General features: G+C 44.2%; 1 protein-coding gene across 6 annotated transcripts in view; it reads left to right on the top strand.

The window, feature by feature from the left end:
- Window positions 1-21,252, top strand: part of FGGY (FGGY carbohydrate kinase domain containing) — a 389,130-nt gene that overhangs the window by 286,925 nt on the left and 80,953 nt on the right. For 5 of the 6 annotated variants that reach the window (XM_074376388.1, XM_010949914.3, XM_074376385.1 and 2 more), the window contains 3 exons: window positions 10,713-10,787; window positions 14,924-15,044; window positions 20,900-20,994. In XM_074376388.1, the coding sequence (XP_074232489.1) occupies window positions 10,713-10,787; window positions 14,924-15,044; window positions 20,900-20,994 (291 nt within the window). The remainder of the gene's footprint in view (window positions 1-10,712; window positions 10,788-14,923; window positions 15,045-20,899; window positions 20,995-21,252) is intronic. The other variant, XM_074376389.1, reaches the window with a different exon arrangement.

Raw genomic sequence — 21,252 nt, 5'->3', positions numbered from 1 at the left:
CACAGAATGACCCCCAAACCAAGCAGGTTATATCATAAGATGATCATGGCTCTAAAGTCCATGGCTTGGATCTGGAGATCTTTCCTTGGCGTCCTTCCCTTCCCTGCTAGCATCTGTTGTACCAGCTTCACTGCCCAGCATGGCAGGTGCCATGGCTTCCCAGTGGCTTCTGTCTGTTTCTTAAAACCAACTCTGACATCTGGAGACTTGAGAATTACATCATAAGGATTCCAATAAAGGTAATCCAAACACAGAGTGGAATTCCAGAGGAGCCAGTGGAATGTTTTGAAGTGTGCTTGCCTAATTAGAATAAGTATGAATAAATATGTACTCACCAAAAGAGAATTCTTGCATGGGGACATGTGCCTAATTGTATTGGAAAATCCTGATACATTTACCTTTTTAAAAGTTTATTGTTTTATAAACATACCTCATACATCACCTGATGTTTCTTAGACCGTGATTTCCCTTCATAACTCTCCTTGACTTAGCCTTACCTTTAAATAGCTGTCATTCCATGAATTTACATCACAACACTGGAAGAAAAAGATGGCCTAGATAAGATAGAAGGAAGGAAATTCTGGGCTAAAAATCCGCCTCCCCAATCTCTTTCCCTCAATCCAGTTTTGGATAACATCAAAATCATCAGCCCAACTCTCTCCCTTATCATGTTATCCTTTTGCCAGAACCTACAATGACTACTTTCTCCAGCACTCATTCAGTACATGTTCACTTGGCGCCTACTTTGTGCCCATCTCTCCAGCAGATACAGTAAAGTATAATTCTTATATTCATGGAGCATATTTTAAGGGAAGGAAGTGCCTGATAAATTGTTAAGTTTAAAAAATACATAGTGGCTAGAATTGTTAGGATAATCCCAGAAAGACAAGAACCGTGTATGATTTCTTCTTTGGCTCCTGAAACATTCTCTGGGCACATACTAAGTGCTTAATATGTACTTATTGATGATAGATAGCGAATAAAGAGGTCATCTATTGGTTTAGAAAAAATATACATACAGACAATTTGCTAATTGTAAATGGATTAGATTTAGACTCTTACTGTCCATATGATCAGTATAGAAAACCAGAACTAATGTCTGGGTAAATTAAGATAAGAAGTTCCCATTTTATTATAATTATGAGTGCATTTTTTCATCAGTTAATTATTTTGATAAATACAGACCCTATTAGTAGTTGGTGGGGGATGTAAGGGTAACTAGATACAATTCCAAACCAATTTCAGGAATATTACTGTTTTGGTGGGGAGGCAGAATATAGAAACATGCAGTGGGGATACAAAGTCAAGCCCCAGCTGCCACTCACTGTCCAGGGCTCCGCAGATGCATGGAAGATGATTGCCCAGCCTGGTCTCAGCAGGCAGGATAGCCTTCAGATGGGAGGTGACATAGACACTGAGTGAAACAGGGAAAAGGGTCTGGGACCAAGGCCTTCATAGTACCTGCAGCGTTTTAGAGGGCAGGAGAGCATGGAGTGTGAGTGGTCATGATTTTGGCTCCTTGCATCATTGTCTAACCAGTGAGAGACTACATTTAGCATTTTATCTAGGTAATTAAAAAAAAATCTTCTCTGAGAATCTCTGGATACTCCCCGTACTGCTGCTTCAGCCGCATTGCAGTCTCCCAGGTCTTTCCTCTCCCCTCCTTTGGCTCTTTTCTCTTACCCTTGTTAGACGTTCATCCATTCAGTTAATGCTCATTGAGCACCTTCTGTGTTCAGGCCTCTGTGAAGCTGAGGGAACACAAAGGAGAAAAGACACTGTACCTGGTCCAAGTTCACATAAAAGTGGTGGAGATAATATTGCATTTGGGTGTGTGTTCGTGATCATGATGCAGTATGATCCCTGTAGTACAGACATCTATACAAGGAGGAGGAGGTGCCCAATACATGTCTGTTTTGAATTTTTTTAGGTGGCCTTTGGGCAGCAAACCCTGATGCAGTCTTTCTCTGCTTCACTTGAAAATACCTGTAAAGTGAAGTGAAGATACCCCCAAAAAAGCATAAAGTCATGCTGACTTTGATAATTCAGATGACATTCAACTAGGAAAACTAGAATTGAGCCCTCAGAGAGTATGGGAAGATTTTCCAGAATCTAAAAGACCAAATGTAACTTGTTTGATAAATATGATATGTGACATATGAGCAGAGTAAACACGAGCCTTCCAAGAGTTAGTGCTTCTCCACATCCTGCTCCCTAGCTTAAAAATCCAAGGCCCCTTTAAGCCTAGAAACAGAGCAGTCATCCCTCTACTCTGCTGCTGATGGTTAGGGTGTTTTGCTTTGTTTTGTTTTGCTTTTTGGAAGTGGCCAGTTTAATTTCCCAGAACTCCTCCACAACCTAGACCTTATCTTCCCTTTCAGTTCAATCCATGAGAAACCTGCCAAGCCAAGTAGCCAGCTGGACCGGAAGTCTGATTTAGGATGAATGGTGATGCGCTGCAGTCTGAGGACCCTGAGTCAAACTCTGCTAATGGGACAGAGAGAGGGAAACCCTGTGAATTTGGAGGAAGGATGTAGTTTTGCATGTCTACTGTCTGTTCTAGGGTTAGAAAGCAGGGTAGTGGTGATCTGTCTCAGGCCAGCAGAACTCCACAAAATAAAAACTGCTAGATTCTGGGAATTGGCAACTAGCTATAGATCTGAAGAGGCAAATACGAGTTATAGTGAGTGGGGCTGAGAGTAAATCCTGTGTACTCTGTGCTGGGAAACACTGTATATGTATAGTGCTCTAGTTAAAATGAATACAAAAATAATGAAGTGAGCCCACAGGGAAAAACATGTTGCATACAAAGAAAAAGAAATACCATTTTGAACACTTAGAGAAAGGCCTCTTAAAAAATTATTTACTACTGAAACCAAAAGAGAACATTTTAAAAAATCCTTGGCATATTCAATAGGATTTTTAAAAGCACATCTCTGTGAAAGGGGGCAGAACTTTATCAGGAAAAAAAAATGAGTTCAGATGGGAAGACAATGGAATGGGAAAAAAAGAGGAAATGATAAAGGTAACTAAAAATACTAAAAATACAAGAGCAGACTTAAAACCCTCATTGAAGATTCTAATGCAAAAACACCCACATATTTTTTACTGAAGAAAATAAGATGAGAGCTGTCCTAAGATGTAGCATATATTTTAAATTTATTAGAAAAAGTTTTGAAGGTAGGGGCCATGGCATGTTTACTTTTTAATTTCAACAGTACTTAAGACAAAGATGGGCACTGAATAAATTGTCTTATGGTTAAGCAGGTATTTCAATCTTCACTTGTCAAGGGAGGAATGAATAGTGACCTGTCCAAGGTCACAAGGCCAAAAAATGGCAGAGCTTGAATGAAGACATGAATCCTGACTTTTAGAATACACACCCAATGAGGCTCCCTTAATCCACGCCGCTGGACTTCACAGAATGAACTGTGAACAATTAGCCCTCCATCAGGCACAGTTTCATACTGAATCACACTCCGCAGCCCAACCTCTGCTCCCTGTCTGACCACCAGCTTTCTCACAAGTTCTCCCTTTTCTACCCTTACTGTGCTCCCTGGATTTAAACTCTGACCCTGTCTCTTCTTGGTAATGGTTCTATTTTTCTTCCCACCCTCACTGACTCAGGTTTCAAAAGTAATCAACACTTTTGGTTTGACCTGGCTCTAAACTCTTCCCCTTTAGGTGCCTCCTTTCATAAGGAGGAACAGGGCATAATCCAGGAATCCTTCCATTAGGCTGGGCAGAATGATTTTCTTTTGTTCTGGTGAGAGTTGACTCCCTGCCGTGTGACTTGCTATTTCAGTTCTCCTTTGGTGATGCTGTACGGACCTGCAGCGCTGGGCTAAAAACAGTGGCGGTTAGGGGGTGGGCAACTTAATAGTATGCCTGGACCAAGTAGCAACCTATGTAAATATTTCTCCTTGCCGCATGATAAATGAGGCACGGAGAGGTAAGGGCTGTGCATGTGTTATTTGAAAGAAGCAGAGGCTTGGGTAATAGCAATCAGCATCAAAACATTTAACACTGGCCATTCTAAGTTCTTTAAAAACAAAACCAAAATGCTTTTTAAAGAAATATGACATGGTCACACATAAAGAGAGATGAAGCTAAATACCCACCCCCAGGAATGGTTGCATATTTTAGATAGTTTGTGCGTGTGTGATTGTTTCTATTTTGAATGGTTGATTGGGTAGCTTTTACTATAGTGAAACAGTAAAGAGAGCCCAGGATTTGAAGTCAGGCGTGTACTTGCATCCCGGCTTGAAAATGTGCCAGTTGTGTGACCTCGGAGGTTAGCTCTGGGAGGTTTGTCTGCTTATCAATAAGCAGGAGCGACATAGATTTCCTTGCAGGGTCATTGTCAGAATCCTAGAGGCCATCACATAGCAGACAGCAACTGGTTTTCACTCTGTAGCTCCTGCTTGGTGGCTGTCACTTGCATGTTACAAGATGGCCTTTGAGTCCCGGGCAGCTAGTCATGAGCCATCCATCTTACACCCAGGACTAACTGGACCTACCAGCCATGGAGGTCACCAGCCACGAACAGTCAGCTAGAGTAGCTGAACCATCACTTGGTCCATCATAGGAACCAAGTTTCATATAGGGGTAGAGATAAGTCTTCTCTGGGTCTAAGTTTTTGGCCCTCAGTTTCCTCATCAACACAGTAGGAAGCTCAACTTTGGCGCACCTTACAAAACTAAAGCACTGGCTGTTGGAATTTTAAGAGTCCTTGCCTTCTTGTATACATGACCAGTTTCTAGTCTCAAATTAATATGACCTGTTTGTTATAGTGGTGTTCTTTTTAAAAATTCTTTTCCTGAAAAGCCCACTCACAGAAATAAATTATTTCAGAGATGTAACAGGCCATGAGAACACACATATTCACCAGTGGTTGAAATGTGTTTTTGTGGCTTCATTTTGCAAGTACAAGACTATCCAGAATGGAAAGTTATTTTCTGGTTCTTTGAAGAGCTGTGATTTCTAACATAAGGCCATATGCTGCTCAAACTGCTGGAGAAGTTGAGTGCTGCTCCGACGGCTCTTCAAAGCAAGTGCAGAACAATGTGCGTGTGGAAAACTGGGAGAGAGTCAGGAAAGAAGCATTATGAGATCTTAGCCAGTTCCCAGAGGACTGACTCCCAGCTAGACATGGGCATCGCTAAACAGAGTCAGATGTGGGTGGAATCAACAACTCAGATGAGTATTTGCAGGAGCTCTGTAGAAACCAGAGGCTATATGCCTGTGGCATCTTCCAAAGGGGAGCCTGATGATGGAGCTGGAAGCTCACGAGGCAGTTAAGCAGCTTTTGAGGGAAATATTTTTAAGCCTTGGAAATACACAGACTTCGACATGAGTTTGTGGATGTTTTGTTATGATTTAATGTTGTTTTATTTAGCTATTTTTTACAGATTGTGGTTGCCTATGAAAAATTGAATTCTATAAGAAAGCTTAATATCCTTAATATCATTTAACTGGTTTTCTGATAATATATTTTCTATTGAAGCAGCTAATTTACCAGCTGGTATTGTGATTTATAATAGGTGCTGTTTTTTCAGGGACCATGATGTGCCAAGCACCGTGGTAGATGCTTTCCGTGCATTATTACCAACTTTGATTATAACCCTGCAAGACAGTGTTGTTACTTCATTTAAAAGAGTGGAGAAACTGAGGGTCAGAGTGTCTAAATAATTTAATCAGAGGAGAAAAGAGCAAAAGTGGTGTTAGAACCCAGCCAGTTCAAACCAAGGTCCCTGACATTCTTGGGGAGGAAAAAAATTTAAAAATGAAAAACTAGATCTTTGTATTTTTGGCATCCCTTCTGCTTTGTTTTCAATATGTCTGTAATATTTCTCCATAATTTTAGTGTTTTTTAAAAAATTGTATTACAGATCAGGCTTTGCTTTTATCCTCTCTGTGTACCCCAAATGACAAACAAAACTGGGGCTGAAGGGAACAGTGTGGACTGTGGACAGGAGCCCTTCCTGAGGTAACGTGATGGTTATGATAAAAGACTGATGAGTGAATCAGGCAAAAATCTGCCAGGAAGACCCAAGAAATTAAATAATGGGAAGGAATTAAGGCCAGAGGACCAAGGATGGGAAACAAGTTGGTGTGTAAATCCAAGACAGAGTTAGATGATAGCAAGTGTGGGCCGAGACCTTTGACCAAAATAGCTTTGGGACACTGCTGCATCTGCATATTAAAATGACTTAGGAGAAAGGGAATGAAAGAGTTACGTTAGGAGTTCAAGATTTGCAGATACTAGCTACTATATATAAAATAAACAACAAGGTCCTACTGCATAGCACAGGGAACTATATTGAATATCTTGTAATAACCTATAATGAAAAAGAATATGAAAATATATATATATATATAACTGAATCACTGTGCTGCACACCAGAAATAAACACAACACTAAGTCAACTATACTTCAGTTAAAAAAATAAAAGGCCACATAGAGACATACCTTGGAGATACTGGGGGTTTAGTTCCAGACCACTGCAATAAAGTGGATCTTGGGAATTTTTTGGTTTCCCAGTGCATATAAAAATTATGTTTACATTGTGCTGTAGTCTTGTTAAGTGTGGAATAGCATTGTGTCTAAAAAATAATTAAACATTAAAAAGTAGCATTACTTAAGAAATACTGCTTTTGGAAAAATGGGACCAGTAGATTTGCTCAGTGCAGAGTTGGCAGAGACCTTGGATATGTAAGAAACATAGTATCTGGGAAGCCCAATAAAATGGGGAAAAAATGACTTAGAGCATCAGAAGCAGGGCAGACAAAGGTGTGAAGGGCCTGGCACATCTGGGAAGCAGCAAATGGACTGTTCTGTGGTGGGGAGTTCACCAACAGAATAAGGTTGCAAGGGAGGATGGCAGTCCATCATCTAGTCATCATATATGTATTATTTGTCTGTTGCTGCTGTAATAAATTATCACAGACGTAGAGGCTTAAATTAATGATCTCACAGTTCTGTAGGTCAGAAGCCCAGGCTGGTTTAGCTGGTTTCTCTGCTCCTGTTTTCACAAGACCAGAACCAATGGCTTTTATCTGGAGGCTCTGGAAATAATCTGCTGCCACACTTCTTCTAGTCATTGGTCAAATGCAACTCCATGCAGTTGTAGGATGGAGGTGCCTGTTTCCTGGCTGACTGTCAGCCAGGGATCCTTAGCTTCAAGAGGCCACCCACATTCCTGGGCTCAGTGCCCTCTTCCTCCATCTTCAAAGCCAGCAATGGCATATCAAGCCCTTCCTAAATCTCTCTGATTTCCACCTCTAGCTCATCTCTCCAGCCTTACTCTTCTACTGTATCTCTTGACTGACTCTTCTGCCTTCCTCTTCTGCTTTTAAGAGCCCATGTGATTACACTGGGCCAAACTGGATAATCCAGGATAATCTCCCTATTTTAAGGTCCACTGGCTAGTAACTAGTTTCATCTGCAAAGTCCCTTCACAACAGTGCCTCGATTAGTGTTTGACTGAATATTCAAGGGATGGAATCTTGGGGGAATGTCTTTAGAATTCTGTCTACCACATTGTGTTAACACATTTATGTACATTTCCCATATCTGGCTATGGGAGAACCATGCTTGCTTATTATTTCCTTCCATAGATGGCTTCCCAGGAGTAATTTTGTCTCACTTAAAGAATAGGTGTGTTTTGTTTGTCATGAAAGAAAGGCTATGTCATCCGTTATGTGTCCCTTTTTTGCCAAAACTACTAACAAGCTCGAGTTAAATTTAGTGTTCATTTACACTGATTGTCTCATTCTCAGTTTCTGAAGAAAAGAAGCTATCTTCTCTTTGCTTCCCTATGATTTCTGAACTCCGAAGGCTCTAGAAATTTAGAAATGGGCCCATGATATCTTTCTGCTTGAATATCAATACTTTGGGGGAAGTTCCCATGAACGTATACTGGGATTAAGGAAGCTAAATCCGATGATACTGTACCCCTCCTCTCTTATGGGTTCTTGCTCACTGAGAAGAATATCAGAACCAGTTACATTGTCAATGGTATTGTACAGAGCACTGGGGTTCCTAATAAATTAATAAGTGAATGCATCTTATATAAAAAGTCATATTCCTCCCCTACCCTTGTCACGGTTTATCCACATCTGACTTTCACAAGCCTCCTGTGGATGGACTTGGGTTTGCAAAGCAGACACATAACCGACCACGTGGAGGACCCTGGTCTGACTCATATCACATTGAGAGCAAGCGAGAGGTGGCCTTCCTTCTGGATTGGCTCTGGAAGAGAGCTCTAAGCTGTGGCCCAATCGATTTTCCCAGTAGACCAACAACAGAGATGCTGTTGAGGTCAGGCCAGTTTGGGAGAAGAGAGAGAGAGACCATTTATGACCAGTGATCTTTCCACAGAACCACTGTAGCCATGGGGCTGGTTGCTCACGTCGGGTGTTCAGCTGAGGGGACTTAGAGCAGGGTTGAAATCCTGATTACTCTGCTCCTTTGTATAATGCACTCTTCCTGATGGAATGCCTTTTGTATTTAGTCCCCCTGGAGGGAGCACTGTTTTCTGATTCACACACAGACTCCATATAAGCGACAGGGTCACTACTTTTACCCCAGTCTCATATAAGCCACTCCTCTGATGAGGAAGGGGGAGTGTGGAGTCTGGGGCTAGGGGAGGAGCATGGAGGAAACAACTGGAAGTGACGGCCCAGTGTTCTTCCCCCTCCGGGCATGGAGGAAATATACCTCCCCCAGCCCCGGGGGATGTCTGAAGGGCCGAGGTGGTAAACACTGCCCTCTCATAATTGTATACTTTGACAGAGACGGATCAGATGTTAAGAGAGAGAGTGGTGTGCAAAAGGAAAAAAGGGCATGGAAGTATCACTAACTCACATGTGCAACAAATATTAACTTAGTGTGCCAGGCACTGTGGCAGGCATGGGAGAGAGTGTGGTGAGTGGCACAGTCTGTCAGAACACCTCGGTCTGGCCTCCAAGCTCTGAGTTCTCTCTTAGGCAAGTTGTTTTCTCCCCCGTGAAATGCACGTCTGTGATATCAGCGTTGTTCATGTACTCCTCATTTCAGCATTCTTACTGTATGTTTAGGTCTCCAGGGAACTTCCTGAAGGATGCTCCTTCACAGGGTTACTGGCTGGGGGACGTGCACCCCTAGGGTTCCTTTCCTGTCTCCATTCAAGCCAGTCAGTGCTCCTGTGGGTTACAGCCAGAGCCATTGTTCTCACTGAGTGGCCCAATTATTTGTCAAGAAGGACTATCAGCAGGCAGCTCTGCTGAATTCAGGAACACCCCTTTCACAGACTTAGATGAGTGATAGAACAGCTGGCGCATGGGGTGCCAAGTGAGGACGGGTAAGAGCAGACCCTGGAGCGTAAGCCAGGCTGAGCCTGGGAAGATGCACGGAAGGCAGCGAAGGTGCTTCTGCTTCAAAAGGAGGGTGACAGGGAGAATTTTTCACAGGGAATAACAGGATCAAATTTGCTGTGGGAAATAAGCACTAGCCCTTTTAGAGAGGAGTGAGCACCTTTAGAAACAGGGAGATTTGCTCAGGAGCTGCTTCAGCAATCAGGAAGGTCGGAATGGAGGCCTGAATTAAGGAGGTGAGTGACAGTGAGGACGAAGAGAAAGTGATGGATTCAAAAAAGATTTGGGAGCCCAAATAGACAAAACTTGGAGACTGATTAAATACAAGAAGAGAGAGAAAAGTCAGGGAAAAGTTCTCCCAGGTTTCTGGTGTCTGCCCTGCAACAGGCCAAGACTAGCCCCTTCATCCTGGCTGGGGGTGGAATCTGGAGAGAATAGTAAATGGGGCTGAGGCAATGAAGGACAGGGATCTGGGTGGACCACAAGGCTGCCCTGTTTTAGTGCAGGCTGCGTGTTGCCACCTCATCAAACTCAGGACCGTATATGCTATAGGCCCTGAGAAAGTGTATGTTATGTGAACTAATTTTGTAGTGAACATCTAAAGTGAACTCTGGCATGGATGCCCACAAACTTCAGACTAGGCTTGAAGAAACCAGCAGTCTTCACCCTCTAGAAATGTCCCAAGAGAACGCCTTGATGAACGGGAGATGTGAAAGGGAGACTGTGCCTATGTCTTGAAACTACCCAAACCCAGCATCCTGTTCAGTTCTGGAATCTCCCAGAAATGGACTTACTCCATATAAGCACATGGTTCCGATTGACTTTAATGGGATTCCCTTGCAAAAACCACAGATTCTAAATTATCCCCTAGTAAGTATAACCTTTATAGGAGGCATGTTATTTCACTCTGAATCCCCCCTGGATGCTATTTCACTGAATTCTGACAGTAGCAGAGCTCAGACTAAGTTCTTTTACTCGAATACCCACTGCTACATGTTAATTTCTGTAAGCCAAAGAAAATAGGTGTTTGTTGTAAGGGAACATTGTTTTTAAAGAAGAAGAAAGCTATTTAATTCCGCACTAAGAAATATCAAACACAATCTCCTTATAGTATTTGTTTTGTCTTTGTTTAATCCACGGCAAGGCATTTTCTTTGGGGGAAGAAGGGGTAGTTTTTCCCAGGTCTGGAGATTAAACAATTTAGGAGTCATTTCACGTTCAGCTCACAGAAAGGGGATTTGCATATGAACTTGTTTCGGCAAGAAAACACATCTGAACGTGTTTCATGGGAACCATCTCTAACCATGGCGGCTCCTTTGACCATCTCCTTCTTTTTTTTTCCTTCATCCCTACAGGTCACTGGCTTGAAACTGTCTCAGGACCTCGACGATCTTGCCATTCTCTACCTGGCCACCATTCAAGCCATTGCTGTAAGACATTTTAATGCCATTTTTAAAGAGACTTTGGTCTATCAGTAAACTTTAGACCACATGCTCCCCAAGATGCAGCATATGCTTTTGTGACAGATTCTTCCTTAAAAGGGAGCTCACCAAAATAGGTGCTTGTCTGTCCAGAAGGAAATCCTGGTGAAGGTCTTCACCTGCTTAATTAATAACCTCACCTGGCTGGAAGCTAGACAGAGTTAAAAGTCTTTGAACATCGTACTTATCATTTATCTATTTGTCTTCTAAGCTCAGTTGAACAGAAGCAAGCCAGCAGGTGCCATATGTGCTTGCGTTAAGGAAAGCTGGTGTTAAGAATGTCCAAAGTTACAAAACACACGATGTTGTTCACTTTGTAAGAGGATCCATTAGGGGATTCCTTTAAATAGTAAGCTTCCTTAACATGAAAAGTTTTGTTTTAGATAATTAGCTGCTTAAATAGAGAGGTTTGGATAGTTAGGGAGGGAGAAAGGGGAGAATTTTAAAGTGTTCGGAGCTCCTAAACTGAAGATCAATCAAAAATGAAAAAAAATTCCTGAAGCTCAAACATGATTATAAAGCATCATTAATTTGGCCAGGATTGTCTCACAGAGGTCCCCTTGCTGGTAAGAACACCACAGCAGAAGTCCAAGAATGTAGAAATGAGGTTCAGCTTAATGCAGGCCAGGGAGTGGGGAGGGTGGGAGCAGAGGGAAGCCAGCTACATTTTCCCAAATACCACACTCTTGGAAAATCAACTTTGTATGTAATGGGCCATACATGTATTAAAAGCGATCATATTTATTCTGTCTATTGTTTTAATGACCTTTGTAATACCACGGAGGGAAGGCAATTTAAGACAGATTTTTGAATAAGGCTGTATGGTGGAGTCAATTGAATTGTGAGGGAGTTCAGTCTGTTTTGCAAAAGTATCTGGGTGTTCTGATCTTTTAGTGCCTTTGTGCATTTTAATGTGCACTTTAACGAAGCATTCTGATAACACATATTTTCCCATACTGTTCAACTTGAAAGAAAATGTGTTTCGTTGACACTGAATATTGCCCTTATATCTATTTGTTGTTAAGTTAGAGTTAAGCAAATTCTTCTCTCTAGTAACACCTATGGTTGAAATTTTGTAAGCATAGAATGAAATTAAAGAGCTGTTGTAATGAAGTTAACTTGGGACTGTGCAAAACCCTCTGTGAAGTGAAATTCTCTCATGACCAAGCTTAATTGAAAGACCTGTCAAACACCCAGTTTATCCATAGCCTGTTCAGCTATAGTTTTCTTTACAGAATAGACCCTTAAAAAGTACTATTTGCATTTGAAGTCTCTCCATTTGCATTTGGTTCTGTACATCCCCAGTGGAATAGCCTAATTTTAATTTAAATTTCTCTGTGAAAACATTTTTTCCAGAAAGGTGAGCACAAAATCACTGTAGCACAAAGCCCTTTGGTGGGGCATTTAAGGAGGGTGGAGTGTTTCCCAGAGTGGAGTCTGGAACACCGAAAGAGAATGCCCTGGAACTAACCGCCAGCCCGAGTGGGAAATTCCGGCCGACAATGCCACCATCGGGGAGAGACAGGCGTCACAGCCCCTCGCGCGGGAGTGCCTCTTGTTCCCATCCTCTCTTGCCTTTTCCCAGGGAGTGCGCTTTGTGTTACTCTTGTCTCAGGGCTGCTAATCACAGGAGCCCCCAGGTCTCTGGTTTTAGAAATATCAGAAATACCCATTTTGCATGGGGTTTCCATGCATATTGGGAGGCGGCTTCCCCTCCTTGAAAGTAGACTGTGTGGCTTTAGGCAAATTATCAAGTTGTAGAACTCCTGAAGGGGGGTACCAATATGCAGTTTTGGGGATTTTCATAAAGTTAGAGATGACAGTAAAGAGCATAGCAGAGTGCCTAGCATATAGCTAATAACCAGATTAGCTCTCATTTCCAAATGCCTTCCATGTACTGGACACTTCTACAAGCTTTACATGCACTGTCTACAGCAGCAGCCTTGCAAGGTGGATATTACTGTACTTCAGCAAGTCTAAGACCACATTTTAAATTTTTTTGCATGTTAACATTTTGGATAACCCATAGAGTTATCAAATGAAAAATACGGTGTTATTATTCCCATTTAAAAAATGAGAATTGAGTCATAGGAAAGTTAGATACAGATTTTATTTAAGAAATAGGTGAAATGCCTGAATGCCATACTAGTTTTTGTTTTTATTTTCTTCATTTTTGTTTTTTAATTCAAAAGTCATGCTCTGAGCTACTGCAGATTCATGCCCCTAGAGTGGACTAGGGTTACCCAGAATCCACAGATACCGAATGGTCCGTGGTGGGTATAAAGGCATTCACAGAGCTCCTGAAATTACTTATCATACTATTTTATATATGACTTTTTTTCTGGGAAGGTCAGTAGGTTTTATCATATTCTCAAGAGGGTTCATGACCCCCCAAAAGCTTAAGAAGGAACATCTGGGGATAATCAGCCGTATTCAATAAGCAGGATCTGGCCTTATACAGTACAACATGTTTTAACTTTTTTTTTTTTTTAACACACTACATCTGTCGATTATCTTTGGAGGCCCAAGTTTTACCTAATCCATATTCTTACCAGATTCACTAATGGCTTCAACAAACCTGAAGACCTCTGGGCTGGAAATACTTGGTTCTGCTCCTAAACTGCCCTTGTGCCTCATCATTTACTCCTCGGCATTCAGGGTTTCCTGCCCTCTGTCCCCCAGATCACCCTTTGACCTCTCCGTCTCCCAGAGGCACCCACTTTCTTCAGGAGAGACAGCTCTTGGGGGTCAGGGAAGCAACTTGAGGATCTCCTAAACCCTCTTCCTTGACTTTGGTTAAGCCTTTGATACTGCATGCCCTCAAGCTGACCTTTCTTCTCCTCCTCTGCACTTGGAGCCATCTTTCCAGCACCACTGTCCCACCTTCACTAAATCTGTGATACTGGCCCTCATCTCTTCAGCCCAAACCCCACCTTCCTGGTGGTTGCACCATCCCTGGCCTCCCAAATCCCTGATCTCATCTCCCTTGACCTTCTCCTCCCTCTGTTTTCAGCCATTCACTCCCACGTCTACACCTGGGACTTCGTCACCGGCCGGAGTTTTTAACTCTCTAAACATTTCAAGGGCTCTCTTGCCACCAGAAAACCCTCTCCCTCATTTCCCCCCAGGGCAGCTTTCTCAAACAGTTCATCTTTTTGTTTTTAATCCTTATCTCCAATAAATGATGGTTTGTGGAGTTTGAGTTTTTGAACTTCCTAATAAATTATGATTTTAGCTACTTGAATATCCTAGCTAAAAATAATGACTTGTAAGTTAAGATTCACCTCAGTGACCCTACAGTAGTGTTCTTTGTCAAGCATTAACGATTTTTACTGAGTTTAGTGAACTGAACACGACAAGGAGGAAGATAACACATTTGAGGAAGATAGGAAGACATGGGCTGAAATGAAAATCTGGTGAAGCCCTGAGCCAACAAGAGCATGTGGTTTCTGCATCATCCCAGGTCACTAAGGACTGACTGGGAATGGAAGCCTCCTTAGTAGAACCACTACTTGGCTTCGGGTGATAACAAAGGTCATTTTAGCCCTTTACCAGCCTGAAGTCTTGTGTCTTTGTGCAATTAGAGCCCCCTTTCCGTGTTTCTGCTGCTGAGTCTGTTGGTGCCATTTCCAAGGAACAAACTCCTTTAGTTCCTATTTAGGGAAGGAAAGCTGACTCAGAGATCACCGGCTGTTATTTTCAGAGCAGAGTTGCCAATCACTCCATTCCCGGTGTCTCATAGAGGAGCTGGGCCATAACTGACACTCATCAATTATTTGTTTGAATGAACGGTGTTAATAAGAACTGTGTTGACATCGTCAACATTGTATAACTCCTGATTGAAGCAAATGCTGTGATAATTAAGAAGACTTGGGCATCAGGCAGGCCCGGGTTGAAATTCCCTCTCTGCGACTTACTTAATGGTGTCATCCTAGACAACGTAATCTCCATGAATCCCAGCTTTCTGAGATAGTGTATGCAGCGCTCTCAGTGCCCTGTTTAGCGCTGGGTAAACACTCAGTGAAAGTTCCAGATCCTTTACCTTGGCTACCCTACTGATGCTTTCTTCTGTTTTTCCCTTTAAGTTCGGGACGCGCCTCATTATAGAGGCCATGGAGGCTGCAGGGCACTCGATCAGCACACTTTTCCTGTGTGGGGGCCTCAGCAAGAATCCTCTTTTTGTGAAAATGCACGCGGACATTACTGGTAAGTCTAAAGAGAAGAGAAGTCCACATAGGGTTGGCAGCAAATGGGCATGGCCAAGATCTAGACACGGTTGAGAACAGGACAGTAGAGGGGGTGTGACAGATTATTTTGAATATTTATGTTAAAATGTTTTTTTTTTCCTTAAGATAACTCTTGTAGTTGTAATGGGGAAAGGACTTGTATGTATATCCAACTATAAGAAATGAGACAAGGGAGGTTAGCAAAGGCTAGATCTTAATTCAAGCATTTACTCAACAGTTTTCAGTGCCTCTTCTGATCCCTGCATTATGGGCAATATTGAAGATACAGAGATGAAAAGACATGATTCCTGCCCCCAGGGAGCTCAAGGTCTATTGAAGAGGGTAGACAGCAAACAGACACGTCAAATCTAGTGTGGCAAGAGCTCCAAGTGAGAAAAGCACATGGTGCTATGGAAGCACAGTGGGCTACCATGCCCTGGTTTGCACCTGTGATGGGTCAGGGCAAGGGACTGGAGTAAGTGATAGGGAAACTGTCTTGAAGAAGAATGGCCGCAGCCAGCCACTGTGGAAACTGTGGGTTTCTGGCTGCAGATGGGAATCTGAGCCCTAAGACCCCCAAGATCCTGTGATTCCTTCTCAGCTTATCAGAATCAGGGATCATGACACAGATGGAGAGAATCCAGGCTAATGGGCTGATCCCTCTGTGATATGAACAGACAAAAACAGGGCAAGATCTGTAGTGCAGACCCCTGGGCCTCAAGGAAGGTGCCCTAGTGGCAAGAGGCTTGCTGGTGTCCCAGAGCCTGGCCTGGATTTCTGTCCTTCTGACCTGGTACCCTCACGCCTCTTGCTCCTTTCTCTCCCGGTATCTCCTAGGAACTGATCTTCCCCCACAACTCCATCCCAAGATGGCCAGGTACTAGGACAGGGCAAGGAGAGGAAAGTAGGGGAGGATTGGACCCTGCTTACAGCCCCAGTTCCAGTCTCATCTGAGCCCCTTCTGCATTGACCTCCATTCATCATCATCTCCTGCTGTACCCTGTCCCCTGGATTCCTTCCCTCTGGCAGCTGAGTGGGTCAAGGTTTCTGCCCCTGACTCTGCCTCCTCGTATCTCCCTTCCCCGTCGAGGTCATGCAGATCCCTGCAGGTGACAGCTTCTCCAAGTGTGATGGGCATAGTTGACCCCTGCACACTGTGAGATTATCCCTATCGTAGAAATGGGTAGAGTGAGGCACAAGTCATAGAACAGTATAAAAAAAGCACACAGCCTAAGTGTAAATATATAAAAATAAGTATAGAAATTACTGCTGTTAACCAAGCTCCCACTCTGTGTTGCTGTGAGTCACTCTATTTACATTTAATCTTTATACACTACCAAAAGGTAGCAATCAGTGCCCCTGTTTTACAGACAAGGAAACTGAGGATTAGGAAGGTGAGTTAAATTGACTGTCCAAGGTCAAACATCCAGTAGGGGCAGGACCAGGATTGGACCAGGTGTGTCCAGGCCCTGCAGGCCCTACCCTGTGTTGCTGACGCAGGTTGCTTTTCTGTTCAGTTTGTAACCATTTGATGATTATTCCTTTTTTCTAAAGTGTCCAGAGCGTATGGAAGCGGGCCATTCTGAGGCAGAAAGAGGGAAGACATAAAATGGAACCCAGATCACCTTATGATTTTCCCCAGGAGAAAAACCATAACTCCATTTTATCTAGAAGTCAGCTAGCTTGTTCAAATACAGTTCAGACTTAATCCATGAGTGACTTTCCAATTTCCAGCCTCCAGGTAGCTGCCAAGACTCCCTTCCTGGATTCAGGAGGGGAGATAAATTCAACCTTGGCTAACACCTCCCCCGAGGGAATGGAAAACAGGGCCCCTGACAGAAGGGCAGCCTGCGCATCCCCAGGCCCTGGCACCGCAGCTCCAGCCTTCACGAACATGAGTTCTCTTCCAGGCCTTAAACCCCCGAGCTGACTCATAAGCCGGGGTGCAGCGGCTTCATAGAAAGTTCTGCTTTGGAAACTGTTCTCATTCAGGCTGTTAAATGAAAAGGCTCTTGATCGTTATTTGGATCCCGATGGAAACTGGACCCTTTGTCTCTGACTATGGACGAGTTACAGTTCCCGACAAAGGGACCTTTTCTTTGGCCTGAAATTCCTCTGCCTTGGGAAGCCTGTGATTGACAAGTGATGGCAAAGTGCATCTGCCTTCAAATGCTTTGGGTTCTGCTCAGCTCATTAATGCGGCAGATAAAATAGTTCACATTCCAGGCGAGGCTGCCTTCTTCCTCTCCTTCACCCAACACGCTGAGAAAGGAACACATTTGCATTGGTTTCTGTGAAAGACACGTCCACAAGCAGTGGGTGTGTAGGTAGAGTGTTTGTTGCCTTTAAACATTGTCATTGCTTTAGTTTTCCTGCCAGGAAAGCCATAGAAAGAACCATAGACCTGGTCCATGATTCTCAGGAATACATGAGAAAGACACAATGGAATTTGGAAGATTCTTTGGAGATAGTGTAGGGTAAGGGACAGGGTAAGGGACCAGCTCTGTGACTTTGGGCAGGTTGCTTTACCTCTCTGAGCCTCATTTCCCTCTTCTGAAAAGTAGAAATAATATTACTTACCCCATATAAATCATGCCGAGAAATAAATATTCACGAGTTTGGGAGCACCAATCTCTGTACTTAGCTCAAAATAGGTGTTCAATAAATGTTAGTTCACTTTTTCCCTTAAGGCAGCCCCACAGCAAAAAGAGGTGCATTTGAGAAAAAAAAAATTTAATATTTTGTAAGCAAATCTTTGCCATTTGGGGAAGAGTCTGCTCCTGCCTCATGCAATCAGGGAGAGTGGGGCTTGGCCAACTTGAGGAATGTTCTCTCTACGTGAGGAGGAAGAGCCTCCTTGTACCCTGGGCATTTAGTTAACTGTGGTTTCAAGAAATACTTGGTGTGTACTAAGTAATTGTAGGTTTTCCCCACTGACTTGGGACTAAATGTTCCTCCCTCTAAATTTTGGTTTTTTTTAGGATTCTGGCAATTTCAGGACGGGTTTCCCTCTTCTTCACTGTTTCAATCATTTGCTGTTTCATTTATTCATTCCAAAGCCTTCTCTGAGAACTCCAGCCTACCAAGTGCTGAGCTTGGCATGGGCGCCCACGGAAGAACAATAACGTCCTGCTAAGAGGGTCATTACAAATAGAAAAAGCACTCTTGGAGCCCTGACCGCTGTCCAGAGAGGACAGGGGACCCAGAGGACATTGGTGTCAGTATGAGTCAGACCCAGGCAGAGAACGGATGACACACTCAAATTGGATTAACTGGAGAGAAGTCGAATAAAGGGTCTATTTACAGAGGTGTGGGCAGGGTTTAGAGAAACCCCGGCCGCCAAGCACTAACCATCCTGAGCCTGAGAGACTTCGTGAAGAGGGCCGCCTGACTGGAAACGAGCTCAGTCTAGGACGCAGCCAGAGAGCCGGGGGGTTACAGACGGGGTCCACACAGACCAGCGTCCCAGGACCCAGAACAGGTTGTAGGGGTGGGGAGGGAGGAGGTGAGGCTGACCCAAGGGGCAAATGGAAGCAGAGAGTTGGTTCCACCTGTGGTAACAGGGGTGAAGAGAGGCGTTGGAGATAAGGTAAACATTAAGAATCATAACAGCTAATGCTGAGTTAGGGCCTCCTCTAGGCCGAGCACTGTTTCAAGTGCCTTATTTACAATAGCACTTTTAATCCTCACAGCAACTCTGTGAGATGAGTGGAATTTTCACCTCATTTTGCAGGTAGGAAAACTGAGGCACAGAGAGGTTAAGTAACTTGCCTAGGATCACACAGCTAAGTCAGCAAGGAAGGCAAAATGCAAACCCAGGCAGCCTGACTCCAGAGCACCTTGGGCTGCAACTGGAGATGTGTTGAGGGGCCCATCTGGTTCCTCCCTGCTCAGACCAATGAGGCTTTGATGGGGGAGGAGGGCTGGGAACTGTCTGAGGAACATGGGGGTGCTGTCTTCTAAAAAGTCCCAGATCCAAGGGGTGGTCACAGTGTCTCTCCTGATGTGACCAGCACAGCCCTTCAGTGGGGCCTGGGGTCTCTCCTGCCACTCTGGATGGTTGATGGGCACCTGCCCTATTCTTTTCCCACTGTCCCACTTTCCAGCCCAGGTGAATCATTGGGATCCATCCTCACAGTAGCGGCTGCCATTCTCAAGGGTTATCATAGGCCAGAAAATGTGTTGAGCCCCATATGTGCCCTTTCTCATTAATCTTCACAGCAAACCTATTATCCCCATTTTATATATATGGAAACTGAGGCTAGAGAGGTTTAAGTGACTTGCTGAGGGACACAGAGCTAGCGGAACCATGTCTGAGCTTTTCCCAGAGACCCCACCCCACCTGACACTTGTCAGCAAAGTTTCCAGCGCTAGCCCTGCATATGGAGCTGGTATTCCCTATTCCTCTAGGGTAGGTGTGGGAATTCTGTTCCCTGCCCCCTTTGTCTGGGATGCTGGAGCAGGAGGATGAGTTAGGAGGTGGTGGGAGGGCAGAGGAGGGGATGTCAGGGAAGTCTTCCCAGAAAAGAAAAATGCTATCTTTGGAAAAATAATGTCCTGAGTCGAGGAAGATCTTACAGGTCTGGCCCTAGAGCTTACCTCTGTGGAGTTTGCTGCCATCTCCTGATTAACAAATATATTTATATTTTATGTATGTTTCATTTCATAAACAAACACACACACACACACACACACACATAAAATCCTAAGGATTCTAAATTATTCCTACTAATCTTAAGCCCACCACGAGCCCTCAACCTCTGCGAGTTGGCACATGGAGTATTCCTCGACTGTAATTCATCCTCCAGATGTTGGCTTAATCCTGAGTTCTACTGTTCTGAACCCTTTCCTCATCTTGAGAATTCATTCTTCCCTCATTTAAGCACTTTCCATGTGCTAGATTCTAGCCTCAATTCCAGGCACTCAGCAGTGGACCAAGTCCCTGCCCTCATGGAGCTTATGTTCCAGCAGGGGAGCCAGATGGTAAACAGGTGCTAATACAGTGTAAGCAGGCAATGAGGAAGTAGTGAGGCTGGTGAGGCGTGTTGTGGGTAAGCTGTCATTTTACATCGGATGCTCAGGAAAGCCACAGTGGGAAGGGGATGTTTGCACAGACTTGCAGGAGGGAGAGGGTGTCACCATGTGGACATCTGGAAGGAGGAAATGACCCAGACAGAAGCAATGACACAGACAGGGCCTTGAAGCAGATTCAGGAAACAGCGAGGAGGCCAGGCAATGTTATTGGCCTGGAAGAGAGGAGAAGCCAATCAGGACACGAGAAGTGCACCAGCTCTAGAGGGCTTGTCAGCCTCGGTGAGGGCTTTGGCTTGTACTCAGAGAAATAGGAAGCCACCAGAGGGATTGATCACACCCTCTCTTACTACTTCCCTTTTCCTAGTGCATCTCAGTTAGAGACCCAGCCCCTGCATGGCCTTTATCTCTTTCTCATCTGTCTCCCCTTTGAGACGTGAATAGCAGGACAGTCTGATCCATCTCTGTATCCCTGGGCACAGCAAAGTGCTTAGTAAATGTTTGTTAAACTACTTCAAATGGCGGGTGGCAGCTAGCCGAAGCCTGGAAAACCTGGGCAGAAAGGTCTCCTGAGTTGATATATATGGTGTTGGCTCCCAGGGGGCCCTTGGCTACTGCCTTGGCAAGCAGAAGCAGTGAAATCCTTTAGAACCAGGTAATCCCAAAGAACAGGGAATGGCAGGGGGAGGGGCCCCCCTGCTGCTGCCTTTACATCAGGTGTTTGTGCTGCTGGGGCTGCTGGCTGGCTCCCCACACTGCCGCTGGCCCTGCTCCCTAACCAAGGTGTGGCCTTGTCCTGTGCAGGCATGCCTGTGGTCCTGTCACAAGAGGTGGAGTCTGTTCTTGTGGGTGCTGCTATTCTGGGGGCCTGTGCCTCGGGGGATTTCTCTTCTGTACAGGTAGGTGAGGACCAAGGGGTAGGCCGCGGCCCCTCCCCTGTCTGGGGCCGTCCTTCCTCTTGACAGCAGCTCATGTCTTGCAAAACACACACAGGATATAATTAAGAAATGATAGGTTCCAGCCAGGGAAAGCACAAACACTTCTAGCCTCAGACATATTTATTGCAGTTTTCATTTGACTTGGCCTCTGTTACTGTTGGTCGTTCTGTTTTTCTGTGGGTTTTCTTTCTTTTTTTTTTTTTCTTCTTCAAAATAGCT

Source organism: Camelus bactrianus, chromosome 13 (genome assembly GCF_048773025.1).
Source record: "Camelus bactrianus isolate YW-2024 breed Bactrian camel chromosome 13, ASM4877302v1, whole genome shotgun sequence".
NCBI lineage: Eukaryota > Metazoa > Chordata > Mammalia > Artiodactyla > Camelidae > Camelus > Camelus bactrianus.
This window is presented reverse-complemented; position numbering and strand designations above follow the sequence as displayed.